Source organism: Anarhichas minor, unplaced genomic scaffold, assembly GCF_050575085.1.
Source record: "Anarhichas minor isolate MPS153535 unplaced genomic scaffold, ASM5057508v1 ptg000028l, whole genome shotgun sequence".
NCBI lineage: Eukaryota > Metazoa > Chordata > Actinopteri > Perciformes > Anarhichadidae > Anarhichas > Anarhichas minor.
In genome coordinates, this window is record NW_027466474.1 from 6,301,330 (window position 1) to 6,317,279 (window position 15,950).

The 15,950-nt window shown below is 41.3% G+C and overlaps 2 protein-coding genes and 37 non-coding genes across 42 annotated transcripts in view; 38 read left to right on the forward strand and 1 right to left on the reverse strand.

Moving 5' to 3' along the window:
• fermt3b (FERM domain containing kindlin 3b) overlaps window positions 1-14,297 on the reverse strand; it is a 55,069-nt gene extending 40,772 nt beyond the window's left edge. The window contains exons 1-3 of the mRNA XM_076104024.1: window positions 14,134-14,297; window positions 12,698-12,837; window positions 10,359-10,592 (exon numbers count right to left, since the gene is read on the reverse strand). Coding sequence (XP_075960139.1) covers window positions 10,359-10,592; window positions 12,698-12,821 — 358 coding nt within the window. The 5' untranslated portion in view covers window positions 12,822-12,837; window positions 14,134-14,297. The remainder of the gene's footprint in view (window positions 1-10,358; window positions 10,593-12,697; window positions 12,838-14,133) is intronic.
• trnaw-cca (transfer RNA tryptophan (anticodon CCA)) lies at window positions 146-217 on the forward strand. The gene has a single exon. It is a non-coding gene; the product is annotated as a tRNA-Trp (tRNA).
• Window positions 396-467, forward strand: trnaw-cca (transfer RNA tryptophan (anticodon CCA)). Its single transcript has one exon. It is a non-coding gene; the product is annotated as a tRNA-Trp (tRNA).
• trnaw-cca (transfer RNA tryptophan (anticodon CCA)) lies at window positions 646-717 on the forward strand. The gene has a single exon. It is a non-coding gene; the product is annotated as a tRNA-Trp (tRNA).
• Window positions 896-967, forward strand: trnaw-cca (transfer RNA tryptophan (anticodon CCA)). Its single transcript has one exon. It is a non-coding gene; the product is annotated as a tRNA-Trp (tRNA).
• Window positions 1,146-1,217, forward strand: trnaw-cca (transfer RNA tryptophan (anticodon CCA)). The gene has a single exon. It is a non-coding gene; the product is annotated as a tRNA-Trp (tRNA).
• On the forward strand, window positions 1,396-1,467 carry trnaw-cca (transfer RNA tryptophan (anticodon CCA)). Its single transcript has one exon. It is a non-coding gene; the product is annotated as a tRNA-Trp (tRNA).
• Window positions 1,646-1,717, forward strand: trnaw-cca (transfer RNA tryptophan (anticodon CCA)). The gene has a single exon. It is a non-coding gene; the product is annotated as a tRNA-Trp (tRNA).
• Window positions 1,840-1,911, forward strand: trnaw-cca (transfer RNA tryptophan (anticodon CCA)). The gene has a single exon. It is a non-coding gene; the product is annotated as a tRNA-Trp (tRNA).
• On the forward strand, window positions 2,090-2,161 carry trnaw-cca (transfer RNA tryptophan (anticodon CCA)). Its single transcript has one exon. It is a non-coding gene; the product is annotated as a tRNA-Trp (tRNA).
• trnaw-cca (transfer RNA tryptophan (anticodon CCA)) lies at window positions 2,340-2,411 on the forward strand. Its single transcript has one exon. It is a non-coding gene; the product is annotated as a tRNA-Trp (tRNA).
• Window positions 2,590-2,661, forward strand: trnaw-cca (transfer RNA tryptophan (anticodon CCA)). Its single transcript has one exon. It is a non-coding gene; the product is annotated as a tRNA-Trp (tRNA).
• trnaw-cca (transfer RNA tryptophan (anticodon CCA)) lies at window positions 2,840-2,911 on the forward strand. Its single transcript has one exon. It is a non-coding gene; the product is annotated as a tRNA-Trp (tRNA).
• On the forward strand, window positions 3,090-3,161 carry trnaw-cca (transfer RNA tryptophan (anticodon CCA)). The gene has a single exon. It is a non-coding gene; the product is annotated as a tRNA-Trp (tRNA).
• trnaw-cca (transfer RNA tryptophan (anticodon CCA)) lies at window positions 3,340-3,411 on the forward strand. The gene has a single exon. It is a non-coding gene; the product is annotated as a tRNA-Trp (tRNA).
• trnaw-cca (transfer RNA tryptophan (anticodon CCA)) lies at window positions 3,590-3,661 on the forward strand. Its single transcript has one exon. It is a non-coding gene; the product is annotated as a tRNA-Trp (tRNA).
• On the forward strand, window positions 3,840-3,911 carry trnaw-cca (transfer RNA tryptophan (anticodon CCA)). Its single transcript has one exon. It is a non-coding gene; the product is annotated as a tRNA-Trp (tRNA).
• On the forward strand, window positions 4,090-4,161 carry trnaw-cca (transfer RNA tryptophan (anticodon CCA)). The gene has a single exon. It is a non-coding gene; the product is annotated as a tRNA-Trp (tRNA).
• trnaw-cca (transfer RNA tryptophan (anticodon CCA)) lies at window positions 4,340-4,411 on the forward strand. Its single transcript has one exon. It is a non-coding gene; the product is annotated as a tRNA-Trp (tRNA).
• trnaw-cca (transfer RNA tryptophan (anticodon CCA)) lies at window positions 4,590-4,661 on the forward strand. Its single transcript has one exon. It is a non-coding gene; the product is annotated as a tRNA-Trp (tRNA).
• trnaw-cca (transfer RNA tryptophan (anticodon CCA)) lies at window positions 4,840-4,911 on the forward strand. The gene has a single exon. It is a non-coding gene; the product is annotated as a tRNA-Trp (tRNA).
• Window positions 5,090-5,161, forward strand: trnaw-cca (transfer RNA tryptophan (anticodon CCA)). The gene has a single exon. It is a non-coding gene; the product is annotated as a tRNA-Trp (tRNA).
• trnaw-cca (transfer RNA tryptophan (anticodon CCA)) lies at window positions 5,340-5,411 on the forward strand. The gene has a single exon. It is a non-coding gene; the product is annotated as a tRNA-Trp (tRNA).
• trnaw-cca (transfer RNA tryptophan (anticodon CCA)) lies at window positions 5,840-5,911 on the forward strand. The gene has a single exon. It is a non-coding gene; the product is annotated as a tRNA-Trp (tRNA).
• On the forward strand, window positions 6,090-6,161 carry trnaw-cca (transfer RNA tryptophan (anticodon CCA)). The gene has a single exon. It is a non-coding gene; the product is annotated as a tRNA-Trp (tRNA).
• On the forward strand, window positions 6,340-6,411 carry trnaw-cca (transfer RNA tryptophan (anticodon CCA)). The gene has a single exon. It is a non-coding gene; the product is annotated as a tRNA-Trp (tRNA).
• On the forward strand, window positions 6,590-6,661 carry trnaw-cca (transfer RNA tryptophan (anticodon CCA)). Its single transcript has one exon. It is a non-coding gene; the product is annotated as a tRNA-Trp (tRNA).
• trnaw-cca (transfer RNA tryptophan (anticodon CCA)) lies at window positions 6,840-6,911 on the forward strand. The gene has a single exon. It is a non-coding gene; the product is annotated as a tRNA-Trp (tRNA).
• Window positions 7,090-7,161, forward strand: trnaw-cca (transfer RNA tryptophan (anticodon CCA)). The gene has a single exon. It is a non-coding gene; the product is annotated as a tRNA-Trp (tRNA).
• Window positions 7,340-7,411, forward strand: trnaw-cca (transfer RNA tryptophan (anticodon CCA)). Its single transcript has one exon. It is a non-coding gene; the product is annotated as a tRNA-Trp (tRNA).
• On the forward strand, window positions 7,590-7,661 carry trnaw-cca (transfer RNA tryptophan (anticodon CCA)). The gene has a single exon. It is a non-coding gene; the product is annotated as a tRNA-Trp (tRNA).
• Window positions 7,840-7,911, forward strand: trnaw-cca (transfer RNA tryptophan (anticodon CCA)). Its single transcript has one exon. It is a non-coding gene; the product is annotated as a tRNA-Trp (tRNA).
• Window positions 8,090-8,161, forward strand: trnaw-cca (transfer RNA tryptophan (anticodon CCA)). Its single transcript has one exon. It is a non-coding gene; the product is annotated as a tRNA-Trp (tRNA).
• On the forward strand, window positions 8,340-8,411 carry trnaw-cca (transfer RNA tryptophan (anticodon CCA)). Its single transcript has one exon. It is a non-coding gene; the product is annotated as a tRNA-Trp (tRNA).
• trnaw-cca (transfer RNA tryptophan (anticodon CCA)) lies at window positions 8,581-8,652 on the forward strand. The gene has a single exon. It is a non-coding gene; the product is annotated as a tRNA-Trp (tRNA).
• trnaw-cca (transfer RNA tryptophan (anticodon CCA)) lies at window positions 8,831-8,902 on the forward strand. Its single transcript has one exon. It is a non-coding gene; the product is annotated as a tRNA-Trp (tRNA).
• trnaw-cca (transfer RNA tryptophan (anticodon CCA)) lies at window positions 9,081-9,152 on the forward strand. The gene has a single exon. It is a non-coding gene; the product is annotated as a tRNA-Trp (tRNA).
• On the forward strand, window positions 12,023-12,094 carry trnaw-cca (transfer RNA tryptophan (anticodon CCA)). Its single transcript has one exon. It is a non-coding gene; the product is annotated as a tRNA-Trp (tRNA).
• Window positions 14,298-15,056: 759 nt separating the features above from the next.
• macrod1 (mono-ADP ribosylhydrolase 1) overlaps window positions 15,057-15,950 on the forward strand; it is a 93,489-nt gene continuing 92,595 nt past the window's right edge. For 2 of the 4 annotated variants that reach the window (XM_076104029.1, XM_076104028.1), the window contains exon 1: window positions 15,057-15,613. In XM_076104029.1, coding sequence (XP_075960144.1) covers window positions 15,214-15,613 — 400 coding nt within the window. In that variant the 5' untranslated portion in view covers window positions 15,057-15,213. The remainder of the gene's footprint in view (window positions 15,614-15,950) is intronic. The other 2 variants (XM_076104030.1, XM_076104027.1) reach the window with 2 other exon arrangements.

The window sequence follows — 15,950 nt, forward strand, 5'->3', positions numbered from 1 at the left end:
GATTCTATGGTTGGACAAGGTTCTTTGTCAAGTTCTAGATGTTTTATCACCTCGAAAACGTATTCTGAACTGATGTCCACATTTTCTTGATATTCATCAGTGTCCCTCATCCAGTCTTCACTTTTTTGGTAAAAAGGATTTCACAGACTCTGTGGCGCAATGGTAGCGCATCTGACTCCAGATCAGAAGGGTGCGTGTTCAAATCACGTCAGGGTCAATGTTTCGGTTCCTCAATCTCTGTTGAATCAATGATTCTATGGTTGGACAAGGTTCTTTGTCAAATTCTAGGTATTATATCACCTCGAAAACGGATATTGAATTGACGTCCACATTTTCTTGATATTCATCAGTGTCCGCCATCCAGTCTTCACTTTTTTGGTAAAAAAGATTTCACAGACTCTGTGGCGCAATGGTAGCGCGTCTGACTCCAGATCAGAAGGGTGCGTGTTCAAGTCATGTCAGGGTCAATGTTTCGGTTCCTCAACCTTTGTTTAATTTGTGATTCTCTGATCGGACAGCGTTCTTCATCAAGTTCTAGATGTTTTATCACCTCGAAAACGTATTCTGAACTGATGTCCACATTTTCTTGATATTCATCAGTGTCCCTCATCCAGTCTTCACTTTTTTGGTAAAAAGGATTTCACAGACTCTGTGGCGCAATGGTAGCGCGTCTGACTCCAGATCAGAAGGGTGCGTGTTCAAATCACGTCAGGGTCAGTGTTTCTGATACTCAACCTTTGTTTAATTTGTGATTCTCTGGTCGGACAAGGTCCTTTGTCAAGTTCTAGGTGTTTTATCACCTCGAAAACGGATATGGAATTGCCGTCTACATTTACTTGATATTCATCAGTGTCCGCCATCCAGTCTTCACTTTTTTGGTAAAAAAGATTGCAAAGATTCTGTGGCGCAATGGTAGCGCGTCTGACTCCAGATCAGAAGGGTGCGTGTTCAAATCACGTCAGGGTCAATGTTTCGGTTCCTCTATCTCTGTTGAATCAATGATTCTCTGGTTGGACAAGGTTCTTTGTCAAATTCTAGGTATTATATCACCTCGAAAACGGATATTGAATTGACGTCCACATTTTCTTGATATTCATCAGTGTCCCCCATCCAGTCTTCACTTTTTTTGGAAAAAGGATTTCACAGACTCTGTGGCGCAATGGTAGCGCGTCTGACTCCAGATCAGAAGGGTGCGTGTTCAAATCACGTCAGGGTCAATATTTTGGTTCCTCAATCTCTGTTGAATCAGTGATTCTCTGGTCGGACAAGGTTCTTCGTCAAATTCTAGGTATTATATCACCTCGAAAACAGATATTGAATTGACGTCCACATTTTCTTGATATTCAACAGTGTCCCTCATCCAGTCTTCACTTTTTTGGGAAAAAGGATTTCACAGACTCTGTGGCGCAATGGTAGCGTGTCTGACTCCAGATCAGAAGGGTGCGTGTTCAAATCACGTCAGGGTCAATGTTTCGGTTCCTCAATCTCTGTTGAATCAATGATTCTATGGTTGGACAAGGTTCTTTGTCAAGTTCTAGATGTTTTATCACCTCGAAAACGTATTCTGAACTGATGTCCACATTTTCTTGATATTCATCAGTGTCCCTCATCCAGTCTTCACTTTTTTGGTAAAAAGGATTTCACAGACTCTGTGGCGCAATGGTAGCGCGTCTGACTCCAGATCAGAAGGGTGCGTGTTCAAATCACGTCAGGGTCAATGTTTCGGTTCCTCAATCTCTGTTGAATCAATGATTCTATGGTTGGACAAGGTTCTTTGTCAAATTCTAGGTATTATATCACCTCGAAAACGGATATTGAATTGACGTCCACATTTTCACAGACTCTGTGGCGCAATGGTAGCGTGTCTGACTCCAGATCAGAAGGGTGCGTGTTCAAATCACGTCAGGGTCAATGTTTCGGTTCCTCAATCTCTGTTGAATCAATGATTCTATGGTTGGACAAGGTTCTTTGTCAAGTTCTAGATGTTTTATCACCTCGAAAACGTATTCTGAACTGATGTCCACATTTTCTTGATATTCATCAGTGTCCCTCATCCAGTCTTCACTTTTTTGGTAAAAAGGATTTCACAGACTCTGTGGCGCAATGGTAGCGCGTCTGACTCCAGATCAGAAGGGTGCGTGTTCAAATCACGTCAGGGTCAGTGTTTCTGATACTCAACCTTTGTTTAATTTGTGATTCTCTGGTCGGACAAGGTTCTTTGTCAAATTCTAGGTATTATATCACCTCGAAAACGGATGTTGAATTGACGTCCACATTTTCTTGATTTTCATCAGTGTCCCCCATCCAGTCTTCACTTTTTTGGGAAAAAGGATTTCACAGACTCTGTGGCGCAATGGTAGCGCGTCTGACTCCAGATCCGAAGGGTGTGTGTTCAAATCACGTCAGGGTCAATATTTTGGTTCCTCAATCTCTGTTGAATCAGTGATTCTCTGGTCGGACAAGGTTCTTCGTCAAATTCTAGGTATTATATCACCTCGAAAACAGATATTGAATTGACGTCCACATTTTCTTGATATTCAACAGTGTCCCTCATCCAGTCTTCACTTTTTTGGGAAAAAGGATTTCACAGACTCTGTGGCGCAATGGTAGCGTACCTGACTCCAGATCAGAAGGGTGCGTGTTCAAATCACGTCAGGGTCAATGTTTCGGTTCCTCAATCTCTGTTGAATCAATGATTCTATGGTTGGACAAGGTTCTTTGTCAAGTTCTAGATGTTTTATCACCTCGAAAACGTATTCTGAACTGATGTCCACATTTTCTTGATATTCATCAGTGTCCGCCATCCAGTCTTCACTTTTTTGGTAAAAAGGATTTCACAGACTCTGTGGCGCAATGGTAGCGCGTCTGACTCCAGATCAGAAGGGTGCGTGTTCAAATCACGTCAGGGTCAGTGTTTCTGATACTCAACCTTTGTTTAATTTGTGATTCTCTGGTCGGACAAGGTTCTTTGTCAAATTCTAGGTATTATATCACCTCGAAAACGGATATTGAATTGACGTCCACATTTTCTTGATATTCATCAGTGTCCGCCATCCAGTCTTCACTTTTTTGGTAAAAAAGATTTCACAGACTCTGTGGCGCAATGGTAGCGCGTCTGACTCCAGATCAGAAGGGTGCGTGTTCAAGTCATGTCAGGGTCAATGTTTCGGTTCCTCAACCTTTGTTTAATTTGTGATTCTCTGATCGGACAGCGTTCCTCATCAAGTTCTAGATGTTTTATCACCTCGAAAACGTATTCTGAACTGATGTCCACATTTTCTTGATATTCATCAGTGTCCCTCATCCAGTCTTCAGTTTTTTGGTAAAAAGGATTTCACAGACTCTGTGGCGCAATGGTAGCGCGTCTGACTCCAGATCAGAAGGGTGCGTGTTCAAATCACGTCAGGGTCAGTGTTTCTGATACTCAACCTTTGTTTAATTTGTGATTCTCTGGTCGGACAAGGTTCTTTGTCAAATTCTAGGTATTATATCACCTCGAAAACGGATGTTGAATTGACGTCCACATTTTCTTGATATTCATCAGTGTCCCCCATCCAGTCTTCACTTTTTTGGGAAAAAGGATTTCATAGACTCTGTGGTGCAATGGTAGCGCGTCTGACTCCAGATCAGAAGGGTGCGTGTTCAAATCACGTCAGGGTCAATATTTTGGTTCCTCAATCTCTGTTGAATCAGTGATTCTCTGGTCGGACAAGGTTCTTCGTCAAATTCTAGGTATTATATCACCTCGAAAACAAATATTGAATTGACGTCCACATTTTCTTGATATTCAACAGTGTCCCTCATCCAGTCTTCACTTTTTTGGGAAAAAGGATTTCACAGACTCTGTGGCGCAATGGTAGCGTGTCTGACTCCAGATCAGAAGGGTGCGTGTTCAAATCACGTCAGGGTCAATGTTTCGGTTCCTCAATCTCTGTTGAATCAATGATTCTATGGTTGGACAAGGTTCTTTGTCAAGTTCTAGATGTTTTATCACCTCGAAAACGTATTCTGAACTGATGTCCACATTTTCTTGATATTCATCAGTGTCCCTCATCCAGTCTTCACTTTTTTGGTAAAAAGGATTTCACAGACTCTGTGGCGCAATGGTAGCGCGTCTGACTCCAGATCAGAAGGGTGTGTGTTCAAATCACGTCAGGGTCAGTGTTTCTGATACTCAACCTTTGTTTAATTTGTGATTCTCTGGTCGGACAAGGTTCTTTGTCAAATTCTAGGTATTATATCACCTCGAAAACGGATATTGAATTGACGTCCACATTTTCTTGATATTCATCAGTGTCCCTCATCCAGTCTTCACTTTTTTGGTAAAAAGGATTTCACAGACTCTGTGGCGCAATGGTAGTGCGTCTGACTCCAGATCAGAAGGGTGCGTGTTCAAATCACGTCAGGGTCAGTGTTTCTGATACTCAACCTTTGTTTAATTTGTGATTCTCTGGTCGGACAAGGTCCTTTGTCAAGTTCTAGGTGTTTTATCACCTCGAAAACGGATATGGAATTGCCTTCTACATTTACTTGATATTCATCAGTGTCCGCCATCCAGTCTTCACTTTTTTGGTAAAAAAGATTGCAAAGATTCTGTGGTGCAATGGTAGCGCGTCTGACTCCAGATCAGAAGGGTGCGTGTTCAAATCACGTCAGGGTCAATGTTTCGGTTCCTCAATCTCTGTTGAATCAATGATTCTCTGGTTGGACAAGGTTCTTTGTCAAATTCTAGGTATTATATCACCTCGAAAACGGATATTGAATTGACGTCCACATTTTCTTGATATTCATCAGTGTCCCCCATCCAGTCTTCACTTTTTTTGGAAAAAGGATTCCACAGACTCTGTGGCGCAATGGTAGCGCGTCTGACTCCAGATCAGAAGGGTGCGTGTTCAAATCACGTCAGGGTCAATGTTTTGGTTCCTCAATCTCTGTTGAATCAGTGATTCTCTGGTCGGACAAGGTCCTTCGTCAAGTTCTAGGTATTATATCACCTCGAAAACGGATATTGAATTGATGTCTACATTTACTTGATATTCATCAGTGTCCCCCATCCAGTCTTCACTTTTTTGGGAAAAAAGATTTCACAGACTCTGTAGCGCAATGGTAGAGCGTCTGACTCCAGATCAGAAGGGTGCGTGTTCAAGTCATGTCAGGGTCAATGTTTCGGTTCCTCAACCTTTGTTTAATTTGTGATTCTCCGATCGGATAGGGTTCTTCATCAAGTTCTAGATGTTTTATCACCTCGAAAACGTATTCTGAACTGATGTCCACATTTTCTTGATATTCAACAGTGTCCCTCATCCAGTCTTCACTTTTTTGGGAAAAAGGATTTCACAGACTCTGTGGCGCAATGGTAGCGCGTCTGACTCCAGATCAGAAGGGTGCGTGTTCAAATCACGTCAGGGTCAATCTTTCGGTTCCTCAATCTCTGTTGAATCAATGATTCTATGGTTGGACAAGGTTCTTTGTCAAATTCTAGGTATTATATCACCTCGAAAACGGATATTGAATTGACGTCCACATTTTCTTGATATTCATCAGTGTCCGCCATCCAGTCTTCACTTTTTTGGTAAAAAAGATTTCACAGACTCTGTGGCGCAATGGTAGCGCGTCTGTCTGCAGATCAGAAGGGTGCGTGTTCAAGTTATGTCAGGGTCAATGTTTCGGTTCCTCAACCTTTGTTTAATTTGTGATTCTCTGATCGGACAGCATTCTTCATCAAGTTCTAGATGTTTTATCACCTCGAAAACGTATTCTGAACTGATGTCCACATTTTCTTGATATTCATCAGTGTCCCTCATCCAGTCTTCACTTTTTTGGTGAAAAGGATTTCACAGACTCTGTGGCGCAATGGTAGTGCGTCTGACTCCAGATCAGAAGGGTGCGTGTTCAAATCACGTCAGGGTCAGTGTTTCTGATACTCAACCTTTGTTTAATTTGTGATTCTCTGGTCGGACAAGGTCCTTCGTCAAGTTCTAGGTGTTTTATCACCTCGAAAACGGATATGGAATTGCCGTCTACATTTACTTGATATTCATCAGTGTCCGCCATCCAGTCTTCACTTTTTTGGTAAAAAAGATTGCAAAGATTCTGTGGCGCAATGGTAGCGCGTCTGACTCCAGATCAGAAGGGTGCGTGTTCAAATCACGTCAGGGTCAATGTTTCGGTTCCTCAATCTCTGTTGAATCAATGATTCTCTGGTTGGACAAGGTTCTTTGTCAAATTCTAGGTATTATATCACCTCGAAAACGGATATTGAATTGACGTCCACATTTTCTTGATATTCATCAGTGTCCCCCATCCAGTCTTCACTTTTTTTGGAAAAAGGATTTCACAGACTCTGTGGCGCAATGGTAGCGCGTCTGACTCCAGATCAGAAGGGTGCGTGTTCAAATCACGTCAGGGTCAATGTTTTGGTTCCTCAATCTCTGTTGAATCAGTGATTCTCTGGTCGGACAAGGTCCTTCGTCAAGTTCTAGGTATTATATCACCTCGAAAACGGATATTGAATTGATGTCTACATTTACTTGATATTCATCAGTGTCCCCCATCCAGTCTTCACTTTTTTGGGAAAAAAGATTCCACAGACTCTGTAGCGCAATGGTAGCGCGTCTGACTCCAGATCAGAAGGGTGCGTGTTCAAGTCATGTCAGGGTCAATGTTTCGGTTCCTCAACCTTTGTTTAATTTGTGATTCTCCGATCGGATAGGGTTCTTCATCAAGTTCTAGATGTTTTATCACCTCGAAAACGTATTCTGAACTGATGTCCACATTTTCTTGATATTCAACAGTGTCCCTCATCCAGTCTTCACTTTTTTGGGAAAAAGGATTACACAGACTCTGTGGCGCAATGGTAGCGCGTCTGACTCCAGATCAGAAGGGTGCGTGTTCAAATCACGTCAGGGTCAATGTTTCGGTTCCTCAGTCTCTGTTGAATCAATGATTCTATGGTTGGACAAGGTTCTTTGTCAAATTCTAGGTATTATATCACCTCGAAAACGGATATTCAATTGACGTCCACATTTTCTTGATATTCATCAGTGTCCCCCATCCAGTCTTCACTTTTTTGGGAAAAAGGATTTCATAGACTCTGTGGTGCAATGGTAGCGCGTCTGACTCCAGATCAGAAGGGTGCGTGTTCAAATCACGTCAGGGTCAATGTTTCGGTTCCTCAATCTCTGTTGAATCAATGATTCTCTGGTCGGACAAGGTTCTTTGTCAAATTCTAGGTATTATATCACCTTGAAAACGGATATTGGATTGACGTCCACATTTTCTTGATATTCATCAGTGTCCCCCATCCAGTCTTCACTTTTTTGGGAAAAAGGATTTCACAGACTCTGTGGCGCAATGGTAGCGCGTCTGACTCCAGATCAGAAGGGTGCGTGTTCAAGTCATGTCAGGGTCAATGTTTCGGTTCCTCAACCTTTGTTTAATTTGTGATTCTCTGATCGGACAGCATTCTTCATCAAGTTCTAGATGTTTTATCACCTCGAAAACGTATTCTGAACTGATGTCCACATTTTCTTGATATTCATCAGTGTCCCTCATCCAGTCTTCACTTTTTTGGTAAAAAAGATTTCACAGACTCTGTGGCGCAATGGTAGCGCGTCTGACTCCAGATCAGAAGGGTGCGTGTTCAAATCACGTCAGGGTCAATGTTTCGGTTCCTCAATCTCTGTTGAATCAATGATTCTCTGGTCGGACAAGGTTCTTTGTCAAATTCTAGGTATTATATCACCTCGAAAACGGATATTGAATTGACGTCCACATTTTCTTGATATTCATCAGTGTCCGCCATCCAGTCTTCACTTTTTTGGTAAAAAAGATTTCACAGACTCTGTGGCGCAATGGTAGTGCGTCTGTCTCCAGATCAGAAGGGTGCGTGTTCAAATCACGTCAGGGTCAATGTTTCGGTTCCTCAATCTCTGTTGAATCAATGATTCTCTGGTCGGACAAGGTTCTTTGTCAAATTCTAGGTATTATATCACCTCGAAAACGGATATGGAATTGCCATCTACATTTACTTGATATTCATCAGTGTCCGCCATCCAGTCTTCACTATTTTGGTAAAAAAGATTTCACAGACTCTGTGGCGCAATGGTAGCGCGTCTGACTCCAGATCAGAAGGGTGCGTGTTCAAATCACGTCAGGGTCAATAATTCGGTTCCTCAACCTTTGTTTAATTTGTGATTCTCTGGTCGGACAAGGTCCTTCGTCAAGTTCTAGGTGTTTTATCACCTCGAAAACGGATATGGAATTGCCGTCTACATTTACTTGATATTCATCAGTGTCCGCCATCCAGTCTTCACTTTTTTGGTAAAAAAGATTTCACAGACTCTGTGGCGCAATGGTAGGGCGTCTGACTCCAGATCAGAAGGGTGCGTGTTCAAGTCATGTCAGGGTCAATGTTTCGGTTCCTCAACATTTGTGATTCTCCGATCGGATAGCGTCCTTCATCAAGTTCTAGATGTTTTATCACCTCGAAAACGTATTCTGAACTGATGTCCACATTTTCTTGATATTCATCAGTGTCCCTCATCCAGTCTTCACTTTTTTGGTAAAAAGGATTTCACAGACTCTGTGGCGCAATGGTAGCGCGTGTGACTCCAGATCAGAAGGGTGCGTGTTCAAATCACGTCAGGGTCAATAATTCGGTTCCTCAACCTTTGTTTAATTTGTGATTCTCTGGTCGGACAAGGTCCTTCGTCAAGTTCTAGGTATTATATCACCTCGAAAACGGATATTGAATTGATGTCTACATTTACCTGATATTCATCAGTGTCCGCAATCCAGTCTTCACTTTTTTGGTAAAAAAGTTTTCACAGACGCTGTTGCGCAATGGTAGCGCGTCTGACTCCAGATCAGAAGGGTGCGTGTTCAAATCATGTCAGGGTCAATGTTTCGGTTCCTCAATCTCTGTTGAATCAATGACTCTCTGGTTGGACAAGGTTCTTCGTCAAATTCTAGGTATTATATCACCTAGAAAACGGATATTGAATTGCAGTCTACATTTACTTGATATTCATCAGTGTCCGCCATCCAGTCTTCACTTTTTTGGTAAAAAAGATTTCACAGACTCTGTGGCGCAATGGTAGTGCGTCTGACTCCAGATCAGAAGGGTGCGTGTTCAAGTCATGTCAGGGTCAATGTTTCGGTTCCTCAACCTTTGTTTAATTTGTGATTCTCTGATCGGACAGCGTTCTTCATCAAGTTCTAGATGTTTTATCACCTCGAAAACGTATTCTGAACTGATGTCCACATTTTCTTGATATTCATCAGTGTCCCTGATCCAGTCTTCACTTTTTTGGGAAAAAGGATTTCACAGACTCTGTGGCACAATGGTAGCGCGTCTGACTCCAGATCGGAAGGGTGTGTATTCATATCCCACCAAAGATAATATTTAGTTTCCCTATTCTCTTTTTGATTAAAGACGGTAAAACAGGATAAAGTTCTTAATCAAAGTTAAAAGATTTCATCACCTGAATATTTTTTGAATTCTGAATTACCCCGCAATAACATAATTGAACCAAAATAATTAGTAACAAATTTTAAAATGAATTAACAAATTCTTAATTAACTAGAACTTTTAAGCAAATGTATTTTTCATTTGAAGTACTTGAGGTCGTAGCTCCTGAACCAATGGCCATTTAAACATAAATTCTATTGGCCATTAAACTGACTACTAGAAAATGTTTTTATCAACGTGCCCTCTCCAGTAAGTCTTACAATCAATACACATTTTTCAGAAGCTTGCATTCTCAAATCAAGTCAGGGTCCAAAACTTTCTTTGTTCATGAAAAAAGCTCGTGTTTTAGACTGCTTAAGGAGAATTGAACCGAGGACGCACAATACAGTACATAGAACTAGTGTACTTTTACTTTTCTCGGGCATGCACAGTCCGCGCTTGTAGTTCAGACACAAGGAACGAATAAAGGAAATAAGGCCAGTCAAGAAATAAAGAATGAAGGGATGAAGAAAGGAATGGAGTACACAATATAAATAAACAAGGTGGGGAGAGCGAAGGAAACGAAACAAGGAACAAAGAAAAGGGAAGGAAAAGGAAACAAAAGAAGGAATGGAGGAAACAAATAAAGGCACGAAGGAAGGAAGGAAGGAAGGAAGGAATGGAAAAAGCAAAGAGTGAGGAAACAAGGAAAATTAACAAGTTTAGAAAACCAAACGTGGAAACAAGGAAACAAAGAAGAAAACAAGAAGGGATGAAGGAAGACATTAATCGAAGAAGAGTCAAAGGAGGCAAAGAATTTAAGGAAATAAATAAACAATGAACAAAACAATAAATGAAAGCAGAAAGACAGAAAGGAAAGAAATAAAAGAAAAAGGCTGAGACTCACTGAGCATTCTGCAGACACCCATCACGGTCTGGAAGACGGAGCTTGAGAAGCAGGCTTGGAGCCTCAGGGTATTGCCGTTGGGCAGATCCAGCTTCAGGGGCTTGTGTTGGGGCATAAAGACCAGCCGGGCGTCTGCATGGATGCCATATTTATCCAGAGTCCAGGCTGTTCGCAGCAGCCACCGCTGCTTCTGTTCCCACCATATCGCATAGTCCGACCAATCACGCTGTATCTCTATAGAGGACAGACACAAAATAGATATTGCTGCAAACTGAAACACAGAACATCCTTTCGTTTGGACTCTGATGTGTGAGATGATCTGTAGTTGTCCTGTTCCCTTTTAGACATTTTTTCACATAAAGAACTCGAAAGTGGCCTCTGAACCACCGGACATGTAAACTTAAATTATTGTAATGGAAAGTAAACTGACAACTAGAATAAATGTTATCAATTTACTTACTCCAACTGCTTGTGTGAGGGGCAACACTAGCACATCTGAGTTCAGATCAGATGATTGCGTGTTCAAAGCATGTCAGAGTCAATATATAAAGGAACAGTGTGTAACAATTAGGGGGATTAATTGGTAGCAATGGAATATAATATTCACAACTATGTTTTATTCAGTGTACAATCAACTGAAAGTAAGAATAGTAGTGTTTTCGTTAGCTTCGAAAAAGCCATTTATATTTACTTGGGGAGCGGGTCATCTTGCACGCAGTCCGCTATCTTGCACAGCCATATTTCTACAGCAGCCTAGAAAGGACACTGGCTCTAGCAAGAGCAATCCGTGTTTTACGTTATCTGAAGGCAGGGATGCATTCCGAAACCTTGTATTAAATGGGCCCCGGTGCTAAATTACCGAAGTATTAAGAAGCCCTGACGTTACTGGTGTTTTTATTGGTACTTTTAAAAGTTTTGATGTAATTAAAGCAGATATGATGTAGTGGTGAAGTGAAGGATACTCGAGTTGACGGTAACGACGCTTGTTACTGTACATGCAATAACATGTTTGTGGGTAAAGGCCATAGCTTTATCAATACATCAACAACAAGCACAGATATGTAAACAAAAGTGAAACCTAATTCAATTACTTTCCACAAGTCAGTATAAAGTAGATGATAGATTTATTTTTTTACAAAAGGGTCAACTATAACCACAACAAATGAAACCAAGGTAACTTTGCCGTTAGCTAACTTTACCAAGTAACGGACCAGTTGAGTTATTGAGAATTGCTAGCTCTAAGCATGGTTGATCAGTTCGCTAAACAGAAGTTATAATCTGCAAACATTGAGAAACACCCATTGTTTTACTGTTAGCTATTGCTCACGTAAAGTAGGGTACTGTTAATTGACCCAGCTGGTTCCATAAAGTAAGCATAACCCTACATGTTAATGACATGGAGAAGCGCTCGTCTTCACTCCTTAATCCTATTTTAAAAAATCCAGCAAGCCAGCGTTACAGTAGTATACACAAAAAGTTGGTGGTGGTCTTGTTTAGCCTGCTGTCTCAGTGGACAGACTGGTGCAGCAGCTAGCTGTGCTACTGCGACTGGAAACCAAAGATAAATGTTAAGATGGTGATCAGTTAATATTACCTCGAACTCTGAATAGATACGTAACAATGACATAAGATCTAATGCATATCCACCTTCGTATTACGTAACGGACTCTGTGGCGCAACGGTAGCGCGTCTGACTCCAGATCAGAAGGTTGCGTGTTCAAATCACGTCAGGGTCATATTTATTGTTTATGGAACTCGTTGTTTGGAATTGAGTTTTATGTCGCATAAGGCTCATTCAACAATTGGTAATGTATTTAAATGACTAAATAGTTAACCATTTCGACTAGCAGTTATGCTGGGAGTCAAAAAAAATCTGCTATCAAAATAAAATATTTGGTTGAGTAGACAAACATATAATGTATCTGTTAAATGTATTATTATTCGCCAGTATTTTAATTTGAAAAGCTTTATCATGTACATTTGCTTGTCTTGTACATTTCAAAATCGTAATATAGTTTAATAACTGAGTGTATGACATGTATGCAAAAAGACCAAACAGGACAGGATGTTAGCAGTGTTAAGACTCATAATGAAGATGGTTATTGCTTGGTATGAGAATGTATATATGCAAACTAAAAGTAAAATAATCGAAAGCATATTTTGCGCAAACAGAGGTGTGTTTATGTTACTTAATGACTTATGATGATCAAGAAATCATGTTAAAGTGTTACCTATACACTGTTTGTGAATTATCACATGTCCAAACAAATGTAACTATTTCTAGTCTGTGTACTGACACTGAGAGTGACAGAGACAAACAGAGACAGACAGTGACCTACGTGTCTTTTCCACCAGCTTCAGGATGACCCCTCCGACGTGGAGGTCAGAGGCCACGCTGAGGGTGACAGGTGGCGCGTCAGACCCCAGGTCCTCCACTGTGACTGAAAGGTCCCATGCCGCCATACTGGGAGAAGAAGGTCTGACAGAAAGGAGAAGAAAGTAAGACAAACATGGGAGAGAGACAAAGAAATGAGACTAGTAACATTGTCAAATTGGTAACCACTTGTTGTGAAAAGTTGCTCGACAAATACTCTTTAAATGATCTATTATGTGTGACAAAGGTCATATTTTTACTTTTTGTTTGGTGCTCGACAGTTCAGACAAAGCAGTCAAGGACAGGAAGAAGATGAACACGACTTATAATTAATCAGTGAGGTTACTCTTTCATTTTTAGATCCAACACTTTAGTGAAAAATGTTCATATGTTCAGATGGCCTATATGTCACAAGTGAGAAATCATGCACTTGAATAGCTTACAACAATAATGTCTGAGGAAACATTAAAAACTCTCTAAAACAAGACCATCACATTTCAGTATAACGTTTCATGCCTAAATAATGAAAATCGATTTCAATCCTACTACATATTAACGTGTTCTCAATTATTTCACATCAGTGCATAAAATGCTGAACATGCCTTTATAATTCATTTTAAGAAGTATAAAACTGCAGTGAAAATCTGAGTTACATATGCTGCAACTTGTAATACACTCTCAAAATGTGTGAAAGAACTTTATAGTTTTGATAATAAAAATCCTGCTTTCGAGTTTTACAGAATATTTCAGATATTAAAAAAGAGAGGATAGATGACCTGTCAATCATACTTCAGCCAATCAACTGTGAGAAAAAAAACACTTCAACTCATGGTTCAATATCACATGATACTGAGTAACACTGACACACACACACTGGATGGGTGAGTTGATTCTGGTTATATGTCCAGTTTGATGAGCACTTCCTGTTTCTAACTTGAACTATCACCAGGGACACAGACTTCCGCTTTCTGACCTGCCCCAGACGAGATGCTCATCCAATGCCAATACAGAGACCAACTGCATGGGTGTGGAAATGTAAACCCATGTGAAATGTATTAAATTCAAGGATTAAAATGTGAGTCTTTGCCCCATGTATCTGTATTTTCAAAGACTTGTATCACAGACAATGGTAATGAATGCTTTCACCCGTCTTACCTCTGTTGGAGGCCTAAACTTTCTTTATCTGAATGTTGCTGAATCTCAGTTCTGATCTGTGACCAGTTCACTTCTGGCATTCTATTTTGTTTAGTGCTGTAAGCTAATAAATGATCTCAAATCTTTAAATTTAGAAGCCTAAACATACACATGTTGCCTTAACACGCTTTCTCTGCATGGTCTTACTCTCCCTCTCCCTTCCTCTCACGTAACACTCTCCCACACACAAACTTTGAACGACAATACCTTCAGGTTTTGAGAGATGGAAACTGGGGGGGACCCCTGTGCCTCTGTCAGATCTCTGAAGAAGTTTCCCAGGTTTTCTATGAAACTGTGCAGAAGTTGCTCCTCTCTCGGGCTGGGCAGGTTGCGGTCTGTGTAGCTGTTTCTGCGCTGCTTGTGTCACTTCTGTCAAGAAAGGCTTGTTCCTTTTTTGTCAGTTTCCGCCAGGCGGAAATGTGAAAAGGGCTTTTGAGTGACAGATGGAGTGTGAGTGATGCATACCCCCCTCCCACACACAACACACACTGTCTTTTTTTAAAAATCTTTCTCCTCTCTTTTTTTTGAAAATTGCAAGAAACACATACTAAAGATTGATTAGTGATCATATTTTGTGTTGCAAAATCAGCAATGAGTGGTGTGTCCAACATTTTAGTATCAGTTTATGTTAAGGTGTCAGATACAAAGTAAAGAATATCTTAATGTCATCACAAATTATTGGCTCACTGGTTTGGTTTGGGGGGGAAATAATTATAACTGTAAGTAATAATCTGATCTTCCTTGAATAATAACGCCTGCCCCCACACCCAAACGTGCTTTACTTTTTGTTGTACTTAGAAACAGGTTTTAACAAACTATACTATAGCTTCTTTGGGCGCTCATTGTGCAATCATCTTATAATTCCCATATTTCCGACGGTCTTGAAGTAGGCGTAAGCTTGTGGCGTTCGGCTTTCCCTTGTTATCTAAGTCGGTGTCTGATTTAAAAATAGAGCAACATTGGTCACTTTGGAGCGAAGCTTTAACAGGAAATAATACTGAATCGTAAATATAGGCCTGCACAGCGCACTAAAGCTTATTGTCACGTTTATTCATTTGTTGGCACAAGTTTATTGAACTAGCGACAGCTACCTTGCACCCCTTGTAAATGGTACATTCCACATGTGAACGTCCAAAACAAAAATGGCACATGTGAACTAGGAACCAACTAACGTTCTTCACTAACGTGTGTTCGTAGCGAAAACGAAACCTAACCACGGTGTGTCCGACACTGAGACCCGAGAAGCTGTAGTAACACGAACCGTTACCCCCCCAGCGTCATTCAGGCATGGCACTGCAAATATCAGCTCTCTTTTCATATATCAGAGCCCCACTGCGCACTGGCTCTCTGTCTCGAGTCTGTGCAGACTTCCAGGGAGCAGGTGTCAGGTTCAAACACATTCTAACTCCTGGAAGCCTCCAGCTGGGAGGGAAGCCAGCGACAAGTCCTGTCCGCGGCCATATTACAAGTGGCCTCCGAGCTGAGACGTTTGCGACGAAGTCCAGCCAGAGTAACGGTTCCTCCTCACCCCGGGGGAGGAGAGGTTGGCTGGGCCGGGTAGCCCTCGGTGCTGCCCTCGGAGCGAGCACGGTCGCACTTGTCCAGTATCTCCACACTGGAATAGTTACCGCCATGGCCCGCAAAGTTAACCTGAACTCCGCTGAGGGAGACTGGAAGGAAACCAAGGGTGAGACTGTTCAACCAAGCCGAGGAGATTTTTAGTTTGACTGTAAAGTGTGCTTTGTCCCAAACAAGAGGGAAACGTGTGTGCTGCCACATGCCCAACAGTTGGTTGGACAGGTGTGTCACACAAGACTAAAACTAGCGACCCTGTTTGCTCTTAAAATGTTTGATTCCAAACAATTATCACAGCAAAGCAGCAAGTCCACACATATTTGACCTGAAAGAGTAACATGATCTCTATCATTTTGTCTTTTGTAATAGTAAAGTAGCATTAGTAGCCTACACCATAAACTCACAATATACAGTACATGCACCCTATATAGTGCATGCACCCTATATAA